The sequence below is a fragment of the Oncorhynchus nerka genome, unplaced genomic scaffold, assembly GCF_034236695.1.
Source record: "Oncorhynchus nerka isolate Pitt River unplaced genomic scaffold, Oner_Uvic_2.0 unplaced_scaffold_1268, whole genome shotgun sequence".
NCBI classification, from domain to species: domain Eukaryota; kingdom Metazoa; phylum Chordata; class Actinopteri; order Salmoniformes; family Salmonidae; genus Oncorhynchus; species Oncorhynchus nerka.
The window spans coordinates 81,376-97,256 of NW_027040070.1; the positions used below are offsets into that span (position 1 = coordinate 81,376).

The following is a 15,881-nucleotide window of genomic DNA, read 5'->3' on the forward strand; positions in this document are numbered from 1 at the left end:
CCCATGGTGAAAGAAGGCTCAGAGACTCAGTCATCCCATGGTGAAAGAAGGCTCAGACTCAGTCACCTCATGGTGAAAGAAGGCTCAGACTAAGTCATCCCATGGTGAAAGAAGGCTCAGAGACTCAGTCATCCCATGGTGAAAGAAGGCTCAGAGACTCAGTCACCTCATGGTGAAAGAAGGCTCAGACTCAGTCATCCCATGGTGAAAGAAGGCTCAGAGACTCAGTCATCCCATGGTGAAAGAAGGCTCAGAGACCCAGTCATCCCATGGTGAAAGAAGGCCCAGACACCTCATGGTGAAAGAAGGCTCAGAGACTCAGTCATCCCATGGTTAAAGAAGGCTCAGAGACTCAGTCATCCCATGGTGAAAGAAGGCTCAGAGACTCAGTCATCCCATGGTGAAAGAAGGCTCAGACTCAGTCACCTCATGGTGAAAGAAGGCTCAGAGACTCAGTCATCCCATGGTGAAAGAAGGCTCAGACTCAGTCACCTCATGGTGAAAGAAGGCTCAGAGACTCAGTCATCCCATTGTGAAAGAAGGCTCAGACTCAGTCACCTCATGGTGAAAGAAGGCTCAGAGACTCAGTCATCCCATGGTGAAAGAAGGCTCAGACTCAGTCACCTCATGGTGAAAGAAGGCTCCGAGACTCAGTCATCCCATGGTGAAAGAAGGCTCAGAGACTCAGTCATCCCATGGTGAAAGAAGGCTCAGACTCAGTCACCTCATGGTGAAAGAAGGCTCAGACTCAGTCATCCCATGGTGAAAGAAGGCTCAGACTCAGTCATCCCATGGTGAAAGAAGGCTCAGAGACTCAGTCACCTCATGGTGAAAGAAGGCTCAGACTCAGTCATCCCATGGTGAAAGAAGGCTTAGAGAGTCAGTCATCCCATGGTGAAAGAAGGCTCAGAGACTCAGTCATCCCATGGTGAAAGAAGGCTCAGACTCAGTCACCTCATGGTGAAAGAAGGCTCAGACTCAGTCATCCCATGGTGAAAGAAGGCTCAGAGACTCAGTCACGTCATGGCCAAAGAAGGCTCAGACTCAGTCATCCCATGGTGAAAGAAGGCTCAGAGACTCAGTCATCCCATGGTGAAAGAAGGCTCAGAGACTCAGTCATCCCATGGTGAAAGAAGGCTCAGAGACTCAGTCATCCCATGGTGAAAGAAGGCCCAGACACCTCATTGTGAAAGAAGGCTCAGAGACTCAGTCATCCCATGGTTAAAGAAGGCTCAGAGACAGTCATCCCATGGTGAAAGAAGGCTCAGACTCAGTCATCCCATGGTGAAAGAAGGCTCAGAGACTCAGTCATCCCATGGTGAAAGAAGGCTCAGACACCTCATGGTGAAAGAAGGCTCAGAGACTCAGTCATCCCATGGTGAAAGAAGGCTCAGAGACTCAGTCATCCCATGGTGAAAGAAGGCTCAGAGGCTCAGTCATCCCATGGTGAAAGAAGGCTCAGACTCAGTCACCTCATGGTGAAAGAAGGCTCAGACTCAGTCACCTCATGGTGAAAGAAGGCTCAGACTCAGTCATCCCATGGTGAAAGAAGGCTCAGTCACCTCATGGTGAAAGAAGGCTCAGACTCAGTCATCCCATGGACTCAGTCATCCCATGGTGAAAGAAGGCTCAGACTCAGTCATCCCATGGTGAAAGAAGGCTCAGAGACTCAGTCATCCCATGGTGAAAGAAGGCTCAGACTCAGTCACCTCATGGTGAAAGAAGGCTCAGACTAAGTCATGCCATGGTGAAAGAAGGCTCAGAGACTCAGTCATCCCATGGTGAAAGAAGGCTCAGAGACTCAGTCACCTCATGGTGAAAGAAGGCTCAGACTCAGTCATCCCATGGTGAAAGAAGGCTCAGAGACTCAGTCATCCCATGGTGAAAGAAGGCTCAGAGACTCAGTCATCCCATGGTGAAAGAAGGCCCAGACACCTCATGGTGAAAGAAGGCTCAGAGACTCAGTCATCCCATGGTTAAAGAAGGCTCAGAGACTCAGTCATCCCATGGTGAAAGAAGGCTCAGAGACTCAGTCATCCCATGGTGAAAGAAGGCTCAGACTCAGTCACCTCATGGTGAAAGAAGGCTCAGAGACTCAGTCATCCCATTGTGAAAGAAGGCTCAGACTCAGTCACCTCATGGTGAAAGAAGGCTCAGAGACTCAGTCATCCCATGGTGAAAGAAGGCTCAGACTCAGTCACCTCATGGTGAAAGAAGGCTCCGAGACTCAGTCATCCCATGGTGAAAGAAGGCTCAGAGACTCAGTCATCCCATGGTGAAAGAAGGCTCAGACTCAGTCACCTCATGGTGAAAGAAGGCTCAGACTCAGTCATCCCATGGTGAAAGAAGGCTCAGAGACTCAGTCATCCCATGGTGAAAGAAGGCTCAGACACCTCATGGTGAAAGAAGGCTCAGAGACTCAGTCATCCCATGGTGAAAGAAGGCTCAGAGACTCAGTCATCCCATGGTGAAAGAAGGCTCAGAGGCTCAGTCATCCCATGGTGAAAGAAGGCTCAGACTCAGTCACCTCATGGTGAAAGAAGGCTCAGACTCAGTCACCTCATGGTGAAAGAAGGCTCAGACTCAGTCATCCCATGGTGAAAGAAGGCTCAGAGACTCAGTCACCTCATGGTGAAAGAAGGCTCAGACTCAGTCATCCCATGGTGAAAGAAGGCTCAGACTCAGTCATCCCATGGTGAAAGAAGGCTCAGAGAGTCAGTCATCCCATGGTGAAAGAAGGCTCAGAGACTCAGTCATCCCATGGTGAAAGAAGGCTCAGACTCAGTCACCTCATGGTGAAAGAAGGCTCAGACAGTCATCCCATGGTGAAAGAAGGCTCAGAGACTCAGTCATCCCATGGTGAAAGAAGGCTCAGAGAGTCAGTCATCCCATGGTGAAAGAAGGCTCAGAGACTCAGTCATCCCATGGTGAAAGAAGGCTCAGACTCAGTCACCTCATGGTGAAAGAAGGCTCAGACTAAGTCATCCCATGGTGAAAGAAGGCTCAGAGACTCAGTCATCCCATGGTGAAAGAAGGCTCAGAGACTCAGTCACCTCATGGTGAAAGAAGGCTCAGACTCAGTCATCCCATGGTGAAAGAAGGCTCAGAGACTCAGTCATCCCATGGTGAAAGAAGGCTCAGAGACTCAGTCATCCCATGGTGAAAGAAGGCCCAGACACCTCATGGTGAAAGAAGGCTCAGAGACTCAGTCATCCCATGGTTAAAGAAGGCTCAGAGACTCAGTCATCCCATGGTGAAAGAAGGCTCAGAGACTCAGTCATCCCATGGTGAAAGAAGGCTCAGACTCAGTCACCTCATGGTGAAAGAAGGCTCAGAGACTCAGTCATCCCATTGTGAAAGAAGGCTCAGACTCAGTCACCTCATGGTGAAAGAAGGCTCAGAGACTCAGTCATCCCATGGTGAAAGAAGGCTCAGACTCAGTCACCTCATGGTGAAAGAAGGCTCCGAGACTCAGTCATCCCATGGTGAAAGAAGGCTCAGAGACTCAGTCATCCCATGGTGAAAGAAGGCTCAGACTCAGTCACCTCATGGTGAAAGAAGGCTCAGACTCAGTCATCCCATGGTGAAAGAAGGCTCAGAGACTCAGTCATCCCATGGTGAAAGAAGGCTCAGACACCTCATGGTGAAAGAAGGCTCAGAGACTCAGTCATCCCATGGTGAAAGAAGGCTCAGAGACTCAGTCATCCCATGGTGAAAGAAGGCTCAGAGGCTCAGTCATCCCATGGTGAAAGAAGGCTCAGACTCAGTCACCTCATGGTGAAAGAAGGCTCAGACTCAGTCACCTCATGGTGAAAGAAGGCTCAGACTCAGTCATCCCATGGTGAAAGAAGGCTCAGAGACTCAGTCACCTCATGGTGAAAGAAGGCTCAGACTCAGTCATCCCATGGTGAAAGAAGGCTCAGACTCAGTCATCCCATGGTGAAAGAAGGCTCAGAGAGTCAGTCATCCCATGGTGAAAGAAGGCTCAGAGACTCAGTCATCCCATGGTGAAAGAAGGCTCAGACTCAGTCACCTCATGGTGAAAGAAGGCTCCGAGACTCAGTCATCCCATGGTGAAAGAAGGCTCAGAGACTCAGTCATCCCATGGTGAAAGAAGGCTCAGACTCAGTCACCTCATGGTGAAAGAAGGCTCAGACTCAGTCATCCCATGGTGAAAGAAGGCTCAGAGACTCAGTCATCCCATGGTGAAAGAAGGCTCAGACACCTCATGGTGAAAGAAGGCTCAGAGACTCAGTCATCCCATGGTGAAAGAAGGCTCAGAGACTCAGTCATCCCATGGTGAAAGAAGGCTCAGAGGCTCAGTCATCCCATGGTGAAAGAAGGCTCAGACTCAGTCACCTCATGGTGAAAGAAGGCTCAGACTCAGTCACCTCATGGTGAAAGAAGGCTCAGACTCAGTCATCCCATGGTGAAAGAAGGCTCAGAGACTCAGTCACCTCATGGTGAAAGAAGGCTCAGACTCAGTCATCCCATGGTGAAAGAAGGCTCAGACTCAGTCATCCCATGGTGAAAGAAGGCTCAGAGAGTCAGTCATCCCATGGTGAAAGAAGGCTCAGAGACTCAGTCATCCCATGGTGAAAGAAGGCTCAGACTCAGTCACCTCATGGTGAAAGAAGGCTCAGACTAAGTCATCCCATGGTGAAAGAAGGCTCAGAGACTCAGTCATCCCATGGTGAAAGAAGGCTCAGAGAGTCAGTCATCCCATGGTGAAAGAAGGCTCAGAGACTCAGTCATCCCATGGTGAAAGAAGGCTCAGACTCAGTCACCTCATGGTGAAAGAAGGCTCAGACTAAGTCATCCCATGGTGAAAGAAGGCTCAGAGACTCAGTCATCCCATGGTGAAAGAAGGCTCAGAGACTCAGTCACCTCATGGTGAAAGAAGGCTCAGACTCAGTCATCCCATGGTGAAAGAAGGCTCAGAGACTCAGTCATCCCATGGTGAAAGAAGGCTCAGAGACTCAGTCATCCCATGGTGAAAGAAGGCCCAGACACCTCATGGTGAAAGAAGGCTCAGAGACTCAGTCATCCCATGGTTAAAGAAGGCTCAGAGACTCAGTCATCCCATGGTGAAAGAAGGCTCAGAGACTCAGTCATCCCATGGTGAAAGAAGGCTCAGACTCAGTCACCTCATGGTGAAAGAAGGCTCAGAGACTCAGTCATCCCATTGTGAAAGAAGGCTCAGACTCAGTCACCTCATGGTGAAAGAAGGCTCAGAGACTCAGTCATCCCATGGTGAAAGAAGGCTCAGACTCAGTCACCTCATGGTGAAAGAAGGCTCGAGACTCAGTCATCCCATGGTGAAAGAAGGCTCAGAGACTCAGTCATCCCATGGTGAAAGAAGGCTCAGACTCAGTCACCTCATGGTGAAAGAAGGCTCAGACTCAGTCATCCCATGGTGAAAGAAGGCTCAGAGACTCAGTCATCCCATGGTGAAAGAAGGCTCAGACACCTCATGGTGAAAGAAGGCTCAGAGACTCAGTCATCCCATGGTGAAAGAAGGCTCAGAGACTCAGTCATCCCATGGTGAAAGAAGGCTCAGAGGCTCAGTCATCCCATGGTGAAAGAAGGCTCAGACTCAGTCACCTCATGGTGAAAGAAGGCTCAGACTCAGTCACCTCATGGTGAAAGAAGGCTCAGACTCAGTCATCCCATGGTGAAAGAAGGCTCAGAGACTCAGTCACCTCATGGTGAAAGAAGGCTCAGACTCAGTCATCCCATGGTGAAAGAAGGCTCAGACTCAGTCATCCCATGGTGAAAGAAGGCTCAGAGAGTCAGTCATCCCATGGTGAAAGAAGGCTCAGAGACTCAGTCATCCCATGGTGAAAGAAGGCTCAGACTCAGTCACCTCATGGTGAAAGAAGGCTCAGACTAAGTCATCCCATGGTGAAAGAAGGCTCAGAGACTCAGTCATCCCATGGTGAAAGAAGGCTCAGAGAGTCAGTCATCCCATGGTGAAAGAAGGCTCAGAGACTCAGTCATCCCATGGTGAAAGAAGGCTCAGACTCAGTCACCTCATGGTGAAAGAAGGCTCAGACTAAGTCATCCCATGGTGAAAGAAGGCTCAGAGACTCAGTCATCCCATGGTGAAAGAAGGCTCAGAGACTCAGTCACCTCATGGTGAAAGAAGGCTCAGACTCAGTCATCCCATGGTGAAAGAAGGCTCAGAGACTCAGTCATCCCATGGTGAAAGAAGGCTCAGAGACTCAGTCATCCCATGGTGAAAGAAGGCCCAGACACCTCATGGTGAAAGAAGGCTCAGAGACTCAGTCATCCCATGGTTAAAGAAGGCTCAGAGACTCAGTCATCCCATGGTGAAAGAAGTCTCAGAGACTCAGTCATCCCATGGTGAAAGAAGGCTCAGACTCAGTCACCTCATGGTGAAAGAAGGCTCAGAGACTCAGTCATCCCATGGTGAAAGAAGGCTCAGACTCAGTCACCTCATGGTGAAAGAAGGCTCAGAGACTCAGTCATCCCATGGTGAAAGAAGGCTCAGACTCAGTCACCTCATGGTGAAAGAAGGCTCAGACTCAGTCACCTCATGGTGAAAGAAGGCTCAGACTCAGTCATCCCATGGTGAAAGAAGGCTCAGAGACTCAGTCACCTCATGGTGAAAGAAGGCTCAGACTCAGTCATCCCATGGTGAAAGAAGGCTCAGACTCAGTCATCCCATGGTGAAAGAAGGCTCAGAGAGTCAGTCATCCCATGGTGAAAGAAGGCTCAGAGACTCAGTCATCCCATGGTGAAAGAAGGCTCAGACTCAGTCACCTCATGGTGAAAGAAGGCTCAGACTAAGTCATCCCATGGTGAAAGAAGGCTCAGAGACTCAGTCATCCCATGGTGAAAGAAGGCTCAGAGAGTCAGTCATCCCATGGTGAAAGAAGGCTCAGAGACTCAGTCATCCCATGGTGAAAGAAGGCTCAGACTCAGTCACCTCATGGTGAAAGAAGGCTCAGACTAAGTCATCCCATGGTGAAAGAAGGCTCAGAGACTCAGTCATCCCATGGTGAAAGAAGGCTCAGAGACTCAGTCACCTCATGGTGAAAGAAGGCTCAGACTCAGTCATCCCATGGTGAAAGAAGGCTCAGAGACTCAGTCATCCCATGGTGAAAGAAGGCTCAGAGACTCAGTCATCCCATGGTGAAAGAAGGCCCAGACACCTCATGGTGAAAGAAGGCTCAGAGACTCAGTCATCCCATGGTTAAAGAAGGCTCAGAGACTCAGTCATCCCATGGTGAAAGAAGTCTCAGAGACTCAGTCATCCCATGGTGAAAGAAGGCTCAGACTCAGTCACCTCATGGTGAAAGAAGGCTCAGAGACTCAGTCATCCCATGGTGAAAGAAGGCTCAGACTCAGTCACCTCATGGTGAAAGAAGGCTCAGAGACTCAGTCATCCCATTGTGAAAGAAGGCTCAGACTCAGTCACCTCATGGTGAAAGAAGGCTCAGAGACTCAGTCATCCCATGGTGAAAGAAGGCTCAGACTCAGTCACCTCATGGTGAAAGAAGGCTCCGAGACTCAGTCATCCCATGGTGAAAGAAGGCTCAGAGACTCAGTCATCCCATGGTGAAAGAAGGCTCAGACTCAGTCACCTCATGGTGAAAGAAGGCTCAGACTCAGTCATCCCATGGTGAAAGAAGGCTCAGAGACTCAGTCATCCCATGGTGAAAGAAGGCTCAGAGACTCAGTCATCCCATGGTGAAAGAAGGCCCAGACACCTCATGGTGAAAGAAGGCTCAGAGACTCAGTCATCCCATGGTTAAAGAAGGCTCAGAGACTCAGTCATCCCATGGTGAAAGAAGGCTCAGAGACTCAGTCATCCCATGGTGAAAGAAGGCTCAGACTCAGTCACCTCATGGTGAAAGAAGGCTCAGAGACTCAGTCATCCCATGGTGAAAGAAGGCTCAGACTCAGTCACCTCATGGTGAAAGAAGGCTCAGAGACTCAGTCATCCCATTGTGAAAGAAGGCTCAGACTCAGTCACCTCATGGTGAAAGAAGGCTCAGAGACTCAGTCATCCCATGGTGAAAGAAGGCTCAGACTCAGTCACCTCATGGTGAAAGAAGGCTCAGAGACTCAGTCATCCCATGGTGAAAGAAGGCTCAGAGACTCAGTCATCCCATGGTGAAAGAAGGCTCAGACTGAGTCACCTCATGGTGAAAGAAGGCTCAGACTCAGTCATCCCATGGTGAAAGAAGGCTCAGAGACTCAGTCATCCCACGGTGAAAGAAGGCTCAGAGACTCAGTCACCTCATGGTGAAAGAAGGCTCAGACTCAGTCATCCCATGGTGAAAGAAGGCTCAGAGACTCAGTCATCCCATGGTGAAAGAAGGCTCAGAGACTCAGTCATCCCATGGTGAAAGAAGGCTCAGAGACTCAGTCATCCCATGGTGAAAGAAGGCCCAGACACCTCATGGTGAAAGAAGGCTCAGAGACTCAGTCATCCCATGGTTAAAGAAGGCTCCGAGACTCAGTCATCCCATGGTGAAAGAAGGCTCAGAGACTCAGTCATCCCATGGTGAAAGAAGGCTCAGACTCAGTCACCTCATGGTGAAAGAAGGCTCAGAGACTCAGTCATCCCATGGTGAAAGAAGGCTCAGACTCAGTCACCTCATGGTGAAAGAAGGCTCAGAGACTCAGTCATCCCATTGTGAAAGAAGGCTCAGACTCAGTCACCTCATGGTGAAAGAAGGCTCAGAGACCCAGTCATCCCATGGTGAAAGAAGGCTCAGAGACTCAGTCATTCCATGGTGAAAGAAGGCTCAGAGGCTCAGTCATCCCATGGTGAAAGAAGGCTCAGAGACTCAGTCATCCCAGGACATAGACATATCTGATACGGGCAGAAAGCTTGAATTCTTGTTCATCTCATGGCACTGTCCAATTAAAAGTAGCTATTAGAGTGAAAAGATACCAAGCTATTGTTTGAGGAGAGTGCACAATTATGAACTTGAAAATGTATGAATAAAACATTTAGGCACCTTTGGACAGTCTTTAAACAACATTTGGAATCGATATGCAAGATTTCACTGGATCACTAGAAAACATAGCACATACAATTCTGCCATCTAGTGGCCAGAATCTATATTGTGCATGGGCTAAAATAATTCATTATGCCATTTCTCTTGCATTTCAATGACGGTACAATGTCGATATTATCATTTACCAGGTCTAATGTGTTATATTCTCCTACATTCCTTTCACATTTCAACAAACTTCAAAGTGTTTCCTTTCAAATGGTATGCATGTCCTTGCTTCAGGTCCTGAGCAACAGGCAGTTAGATTTGGGTATGTTATTTTAGGTCCTGAGCTACAGGCAGTTAGATTTGGGTATGTCATTTTAGGTCCTGAGCTACAGGAAGTTAGATTTGGGTATGTCATTTTAGGTCCTGAGCTACAGGAAGTTAGATTTGGGTGTGTTATTTTAGGTCCTGAGCTACAGGAAGTTAGATTTGGGTATGTTATTTTAGGACCTGAGCTACAGGAAGTTAGATTTGGGTATGTTATTTTAGGTCCTGAGCTACAGGAAGTTAGATTTGGGTATGTTATTTTAGGTCCTGGGCTACAGGAAGTTCGATTTGGGTATGTTATTTTAGGTCCTGGGCTACAGGAAGTTCGATTTGGGTATGTCATTTTAGGCGGAAATTGAAAAAAAAGTCCAGATCCTTAATAAGAGGTTTTAATTGACTTGCCTAGTTAAATAAAGGTTAAATAAACCATCCAAAGTGTAATTAATAACGTCAGCATGCTCAAAGGGATATTCAATGTCTGTTTTTTTTTTTTACCCATCTACCAATAGGTGCCCTTCTTTGTGAGACATTGGAAAACCTCCCTGGTCTTTGTGGTTGAATCTGTGTTATTCACTGAGGGACCTGACTGATGTGGGGACCTGAGGGACAGATAATTGTATATGATGGGTACAGAGATGAGATAATTGTATGGACCTGACAGATAATTGTATGTGTGGGGTACAGAGATGAGGGACCTTACAGATAATTGTATGTGTGGGGTACAGAGATGAGGGACCTTACAGATAATTGTATGTGTGGGGTACAGAGATGAGGTACCTTACAGTATGTGTGGGGTACAGAGATGAGGGACCTTACAGTATGTGTGGGGTACAGAGATGAGGGACCGTACAGATAATTGTATATGTGGGGTACAGAGATGAGGGACCTGACAGATAATTGTATGTGTGGGGTACAGAGATGAGGGACCTGACAGATAATTGTATGTGTGGGGTACAGAGATGAGGGACCTGACAGATAATTGTATGTGTGGGGTACAGAGATGAGGGACCTGACAGATAATTGTATGTGTGGAGGTACAGAGATGAGGGACCTTACAGATAATTATATGTGTGGGGTACAGAGATGAGGGACCTGACAGATAATTGTATGTGTGGGGTACAGAGATGAGGGACCTTACAGATAATTGTATGTGTGGGGTAGAGAGATGAGGTAGTCATTCAAACATCATGTTAAACACCATTATTGTCCATGCAACTTATTATGTGACTTGTTAAGCACATACAAGCCATAACAAAGGGCTTGAATATTTATTGAATATTCATTTTTGTATATTTTGTTCAAAATTCCACATTGACACAAAATCTCAATTTAATCCATTTTAAGTTCAGGCTGGGGAGGGAAAACTTTCCTAAGGAACTGTGTGCTGAACATACAGTAGAATACACCATGTGAGACACAGCACACTACTCTCTCTCTCTACCTCTACACCTCTCTGTCTCTGTCTCTCTGCCTCTCTCTCTACCTCTACACCTCTCTGTCTCTGTCTCTCTGCCTCTCTCTCTACCTCTACACCTCTCTGTCTCTCTGCCTCTCTCTTTACCTCTACACCTCTCTGTCTCTGTCTCTCTGCCTCTCTCTCTACCTCTACACCTCTCTGTCTCTGTCTCTCTGCCTCTCTCTCTACCTCTACACCTCTCTGTCTCTCTGCCTCTCTCTTTACCTCTACACCTCTCTGTCTCTGTCTCTGTCTCTCTCTCTCTCTCTCTCTCTCTCTCTCTCTCTCTCTCTCTCCCTCCCTCCCTCCCTCCCTCCCTCCCTCCCTCCGTGTGTGTCTCTCTCTCTCTCTCGGTCTCTCCCTCTGTGTGTCTCTCTCTCTCTCTCGGTCTCTCCCTCTGTGTCTCTCTCTCCCTTTGTGTCTCTCTCTCTCTCTCTCTCAAATCAATCAAATCAAATCAAATGTATTTATATAGCCCTTTGTACATCAGCTGATATCTCAAAGTGCTGTACAGAAACCCAGTCTAAAACCCCAAACAGCAAGCAATGCAGGTGTAGAAGCACGGTGGCTAGGAAAAACTCCCTAGAAAGGCCAAAACCTAGGAAGAAACCTAGAGAGGAACCAAGCTATGTGGGGTGGCCAGTCCTCTTCTGGATGTGCCGGGTGGAGATTAGAAACCTAGAGAGGAACCAGGCTATGTGGGGTGGCCAGTCCTCTTCTGGCTGTGCCGGGTGGAGATTAGAAACCTAGAGAGGAACCAGGCTATGTGGGGTGGCCAGTCCTCTTCTGGCTGTGCCAGTCTCTCGGTCTCTCGGTCTCTCCCTCTGTGTCTCTGTCTCTCTCTCTCTCTCCCTCTGTGTCTCTCTCTCTCTCTCTCTCTCTCTCTGTCTCTCTCTCTGTCTCTCTCTCTCTCTATCTCTCTCTCTCTCTATTTCTCTCTCACTCACTCACTCACTCAATCACTCGCTCTCTTTCTCTCTCTTTACCTCGAAGATGATGAGGACGTAAACTCCCCCCAGGATGACTGCAGCAATGACCACCTGCTTTTCCCTGGTGACGTAGAGCGACTGGTGGGTCATGGAGAGAGGGACCATGGAGTTGTCCTGGACGAACGCCTGCACCGTAATGATGATGGGGTCACTATGGAGACAGACAGGGAGTCATGGAGACAATGCCATTGTTGGTTGCTGATCATTGCTAGACGGACATTTTCAAGTCTTGCCATAGATTTTCATGCCGATTAAGTAAAAACTGTAACTAGGCCACTTAGAAAATGTAAATGTCGTCTTGGTAGGCAACTCCAGTATATATTTGGCCTTGTGATTTAAGTTATTGTCCTACTGAAATGTGAATTTGTCTCCCAATGTCTGTTGGAAAGCAGACAACCCGGTTATCCTCTAGGAATTTTCCTGTACTATTCTGTTCCTAAAAACTCCCTAGTCTTTGCCGATGACAAGCATACCCATAACATGATGCAGCCACCACCACGTTTGAAAATATGTAGAGTGGTACTCAGTGATGTGTTGGATATGCCCCAAACATAACACTTTGAATTCAGGACATAAAGATAATTTCTTTGCCACATGTTTTACTTTAGTGCCTTGTTGCAAACAGGATGCATGTTTTGAAATATTTTTATTCTGTACAGGCTTCCTTCTTTTCACTGTGTCAATTAGTTTAGTATTGTGGAGTAACTACAATGTTGTTGATCCATCCTCAGTTCTCTCCTCTCACAGCCATTAAACTCTGTTGGCCTCATGGTGAAATCCCTGAGCGGTTTCCTTCCTCTCCGGCAACTGAGTTAGGAAGGACGCCTGTATCTTTGTAGTGACTGGGCTTATTGATACACCATCCAAAGTGTTATTAACAACTTTACCATGATCAAAGGGATATTCTGTCTGCTTTTTTTTTTTTGACCATCTACCAATAGGTGCCCTTCTTTGCAAGGCATTGGAAAACCTCCCTGGTCTTTGCAATTGAATCTGTGTTTAAAATGCACTACACGACTATAATTGTATGTGTGGGGTACAGAGATGAGGGACCTGACACATAATTGTATGTGTGGGGTACAGAGATGAGGGACCTGACAGATAATTGTATGTGTGGGGTACAGAGATGAGGGACCTGACAGATAATTGTATGTGTGGGGTACAGAGATGAGGGACCTTACAGTATGGGGGGGTACAGAGATGAGGGACCTTACAGTATGTGTGGGGTACAGAGATGAGGGACCTAACAGATAATTGTATGTGTGGGGTACAGAGATGAGGGACCTGACAGATAATTGTATGTGTGGGGTACAGAGATGAGGGACCTGACAGATAATTGTATGTGTGGGGTACAGAGATGAGGGACCTTACAGTATGGGGTGGTACAGAGATGAGGGACCTGACAGATAATTGTATCTGTGGGGTACAGAGATGAGGGACCTTACAGATAATTGTATCTGTGGGGTACAGAGATGAGGTTGTCATTCAAAAATCATGTTAAACACTATTATCGCACACAGAGTGATTCCATGCAACTTATTGTGTGACTTGTTAAGCACATTTTTACTCCTGAACTTATTTAGGCTCCTTGTCATAACTAAGGGGTTGAAAACGTATTGACTCAAAACATTTAAGCCTTCCTTTTTAATGAATTTGTTGATAAATTCTACAAACATAATTCCAAATTGAAATTATGGGGGGTGACGCAAAATCTCAAACGAACCCATTTTAACACATCAGAATGTGGGAAAAGTAATGTAGTGTGAATACTTTATGACGGAACTGTAAATTATTCACTAAATCACATTAAATAATAACCTTCAGTAATTATTGAATTATTATATATTATTATTATATTATTATATTATTATTATTATTATTAAATAGCAAAATAAATGACTAGGGCTTTACAATGATAGTGAACATTTTCAAAAAAATATTGTTGTTAAGTGGGCTAAAACCTTCCCACGTCTGCATAGAGGGACATGTCAAAAGTCTTATGAAATCATATAAAAATAAATCTGACTATTTGAAATCTACATGTGATCAATATGAATCATTAATCAATATAAGTAATATGATCAAAAAGAACCCCATCGAAATACGTCAGATTAAGATGGGCTGAGTCTCAATCCACCACATCCCCCTCTGTCAGCTTTCCACACCTGTGGTGGGAGGTGGCTGAGTCTCAATCCACCACATCCCCCTCTGTCAGCTTTCCACACCTGTGGTGGGAGGTGGCTGAGTCTCAATCCACCACATCCCCCTCTGTCAGCTTTCCACACCTGTGGTGGGAGGTGGCTGAGTCTCAATCCACCACAACCCCTCTGTCAGCTTTCCACACCTGTGGTGGGAGGTGGCTGAGTCTCAATCCACCACAACCCCCTCTGTCAGCTTTCCACACCTGTGGTGGGAGGTGGCTGAGTCTCAATCCACCACAACCCCCTCTGTCAGCTTTCCACACCTGTGGTGGGAGGTGGCTGAGTCTCAATCCACCACAACCCCCTCTGTCAGCTTTCCACACCTGTGGTGGGAGGTGGCTGAGTCTCAATCCACCACATCCCCCTCTTTCAGCTTTCCACACCTGTGGTGGGAGGTGGCTGAGTCTCAATCCACCACATCCCCCTCTGTCAGCTTTCCACACCTGTGGTGGGAGGTGGCTGAGCTGATGGCCAGGTTCTGTCAGCATTCCACACCTGTGGTGGGAGGTGGCTGAGTCTCAATCCACCACAACCCCCTCTGTCAGCTTTCCACACCTGTGGTGGGAGGTGGCTGAGTCTCAATCCACCACATCCCCCTCTTTCAGCTTTCCACACCTGTGGTGGGAGGTGGCTGAGTCTCAATCCACCACAACCCCTCTGTCAGCTTTCCACACCTGTGGTGGAGGTGGCTGAGTCTCAATCCACCACATCCCCTCTTTCAGCTTTCCACACCTGTGGTGGGAGGTGGCTGAGTCTCAATCCACCACATCCCCCTCTGTCAGCTTTCCACACCTGTGGTGGGAGGTGGCTGAGTCTCAATCCACCACAACCCCCTCTGTCAGCTTTCCACACCTGTGGTGGGAGGTGGCTGAGTCTCAATCCACCACATCCCCCTCTTTCAGCTTTCCACACCTGTGGTGGGAGGTGGCTGAGTCTCAATCCACCACATCCCCCTCTGTCAGCTTTCCACACCTGTGGTGGGAGGTGGCTGAGCTGATGGCCAGGTTCTGTCAGCATTCCACACCTGTGGTGGGAGGTGGCTGAGTCTCAATCCACCACAACCCCCTCTGTCAGCTTTCCACACCTGTGGTGGGAGGTGGCTGAGTCTCAATCCACCACATCCCCCTCTTTCAGCTTTCCACACCTGTGGTGGGAGGTGGCTGAGTCTCAATCCACCACATCCCCCTCTGTCAGCTTTCCACACCTGTGGTGGGAGGGGGGTGAGCTGATGGCCAGGTTCTGTCAGCATTCCACACCTGTGGTGGGAGGTGGCTGAGTCTCAATCCACCACAACCCCCTCTGTCAGCTTTCCACACCTGTGGTGGGAGGTGGCTGAGTCTCAATCCACCACATCCCCCTCTTTCAGCTTTCCACACCTGTGGTGGAGGTGGCTGAGTCTCAATCCACCACAACCCCCTCTGTCAGCTTTCCACACCTGTGGTGGGAGGTGGCTGAGTCTCAATCCACCACATCCCCCTCTTTCAGCTTTCCACACCTGTGGTGGGAGGTGGCTGAGTCTCAATCCACCACATCCCCCTCTGTCAGCTTTCCACACCTGTGGTGGGAGGTGGCTGAGTCTCAATCCACCACAACCCCCTCTGTCAGCTTTCCACACCTGTGGTGGGAGGTGGCTGAGTCTCAATCCACCACATCCCCCTCTTTCAGCTTTCCACACCTGTGGTGGGAGGTGGCTGAGTCTCAATCCACCACATCCCCCTCTGTCAGCTTTCCACACCTGTGGTGGGAGGTGGCTGAGCTGATGGCCAGGTTCTGTCAGCATTCCACACCTGTGGTGGGAGGTGGCTGAGTCTCAATCCACCACAACCCCTCTGTCAGCTTTCCACACCTGTGGTGGGAGGTGGCTGAGTCTCAATCCACCACAACCCCTCTGTCAGCTTTCCACACCTGTGGTGGGAGGTGGCTGAGTCTC

At 48.3% G+C, this 15,881-nt stretch overlaps 1 protein-coding gene across 1 annotated transcript in view; it reads right to left on the reverse strand.

The window, feature by feature from the left end:
- The window catches only part of LOC115127996 (P protein-like), a gene marked incomplete at its 3' end in the record, with an annotated part of 94,235 nt that overhangs the window by 31,285 nt on the left and 47,069 nt on the right, over positions 1-15,881 (reverse strand). The window contains exon 6 of the mRNA XM_065015786.1: positions 11,748-11,901. Coding sequence (XP_064871858.1) covers positions 11,748-11,901 — 154 coding nt within the window. The remainder of the gene's footprint in view (positions 1-11,747; positions 11,902-15,881) is intronic.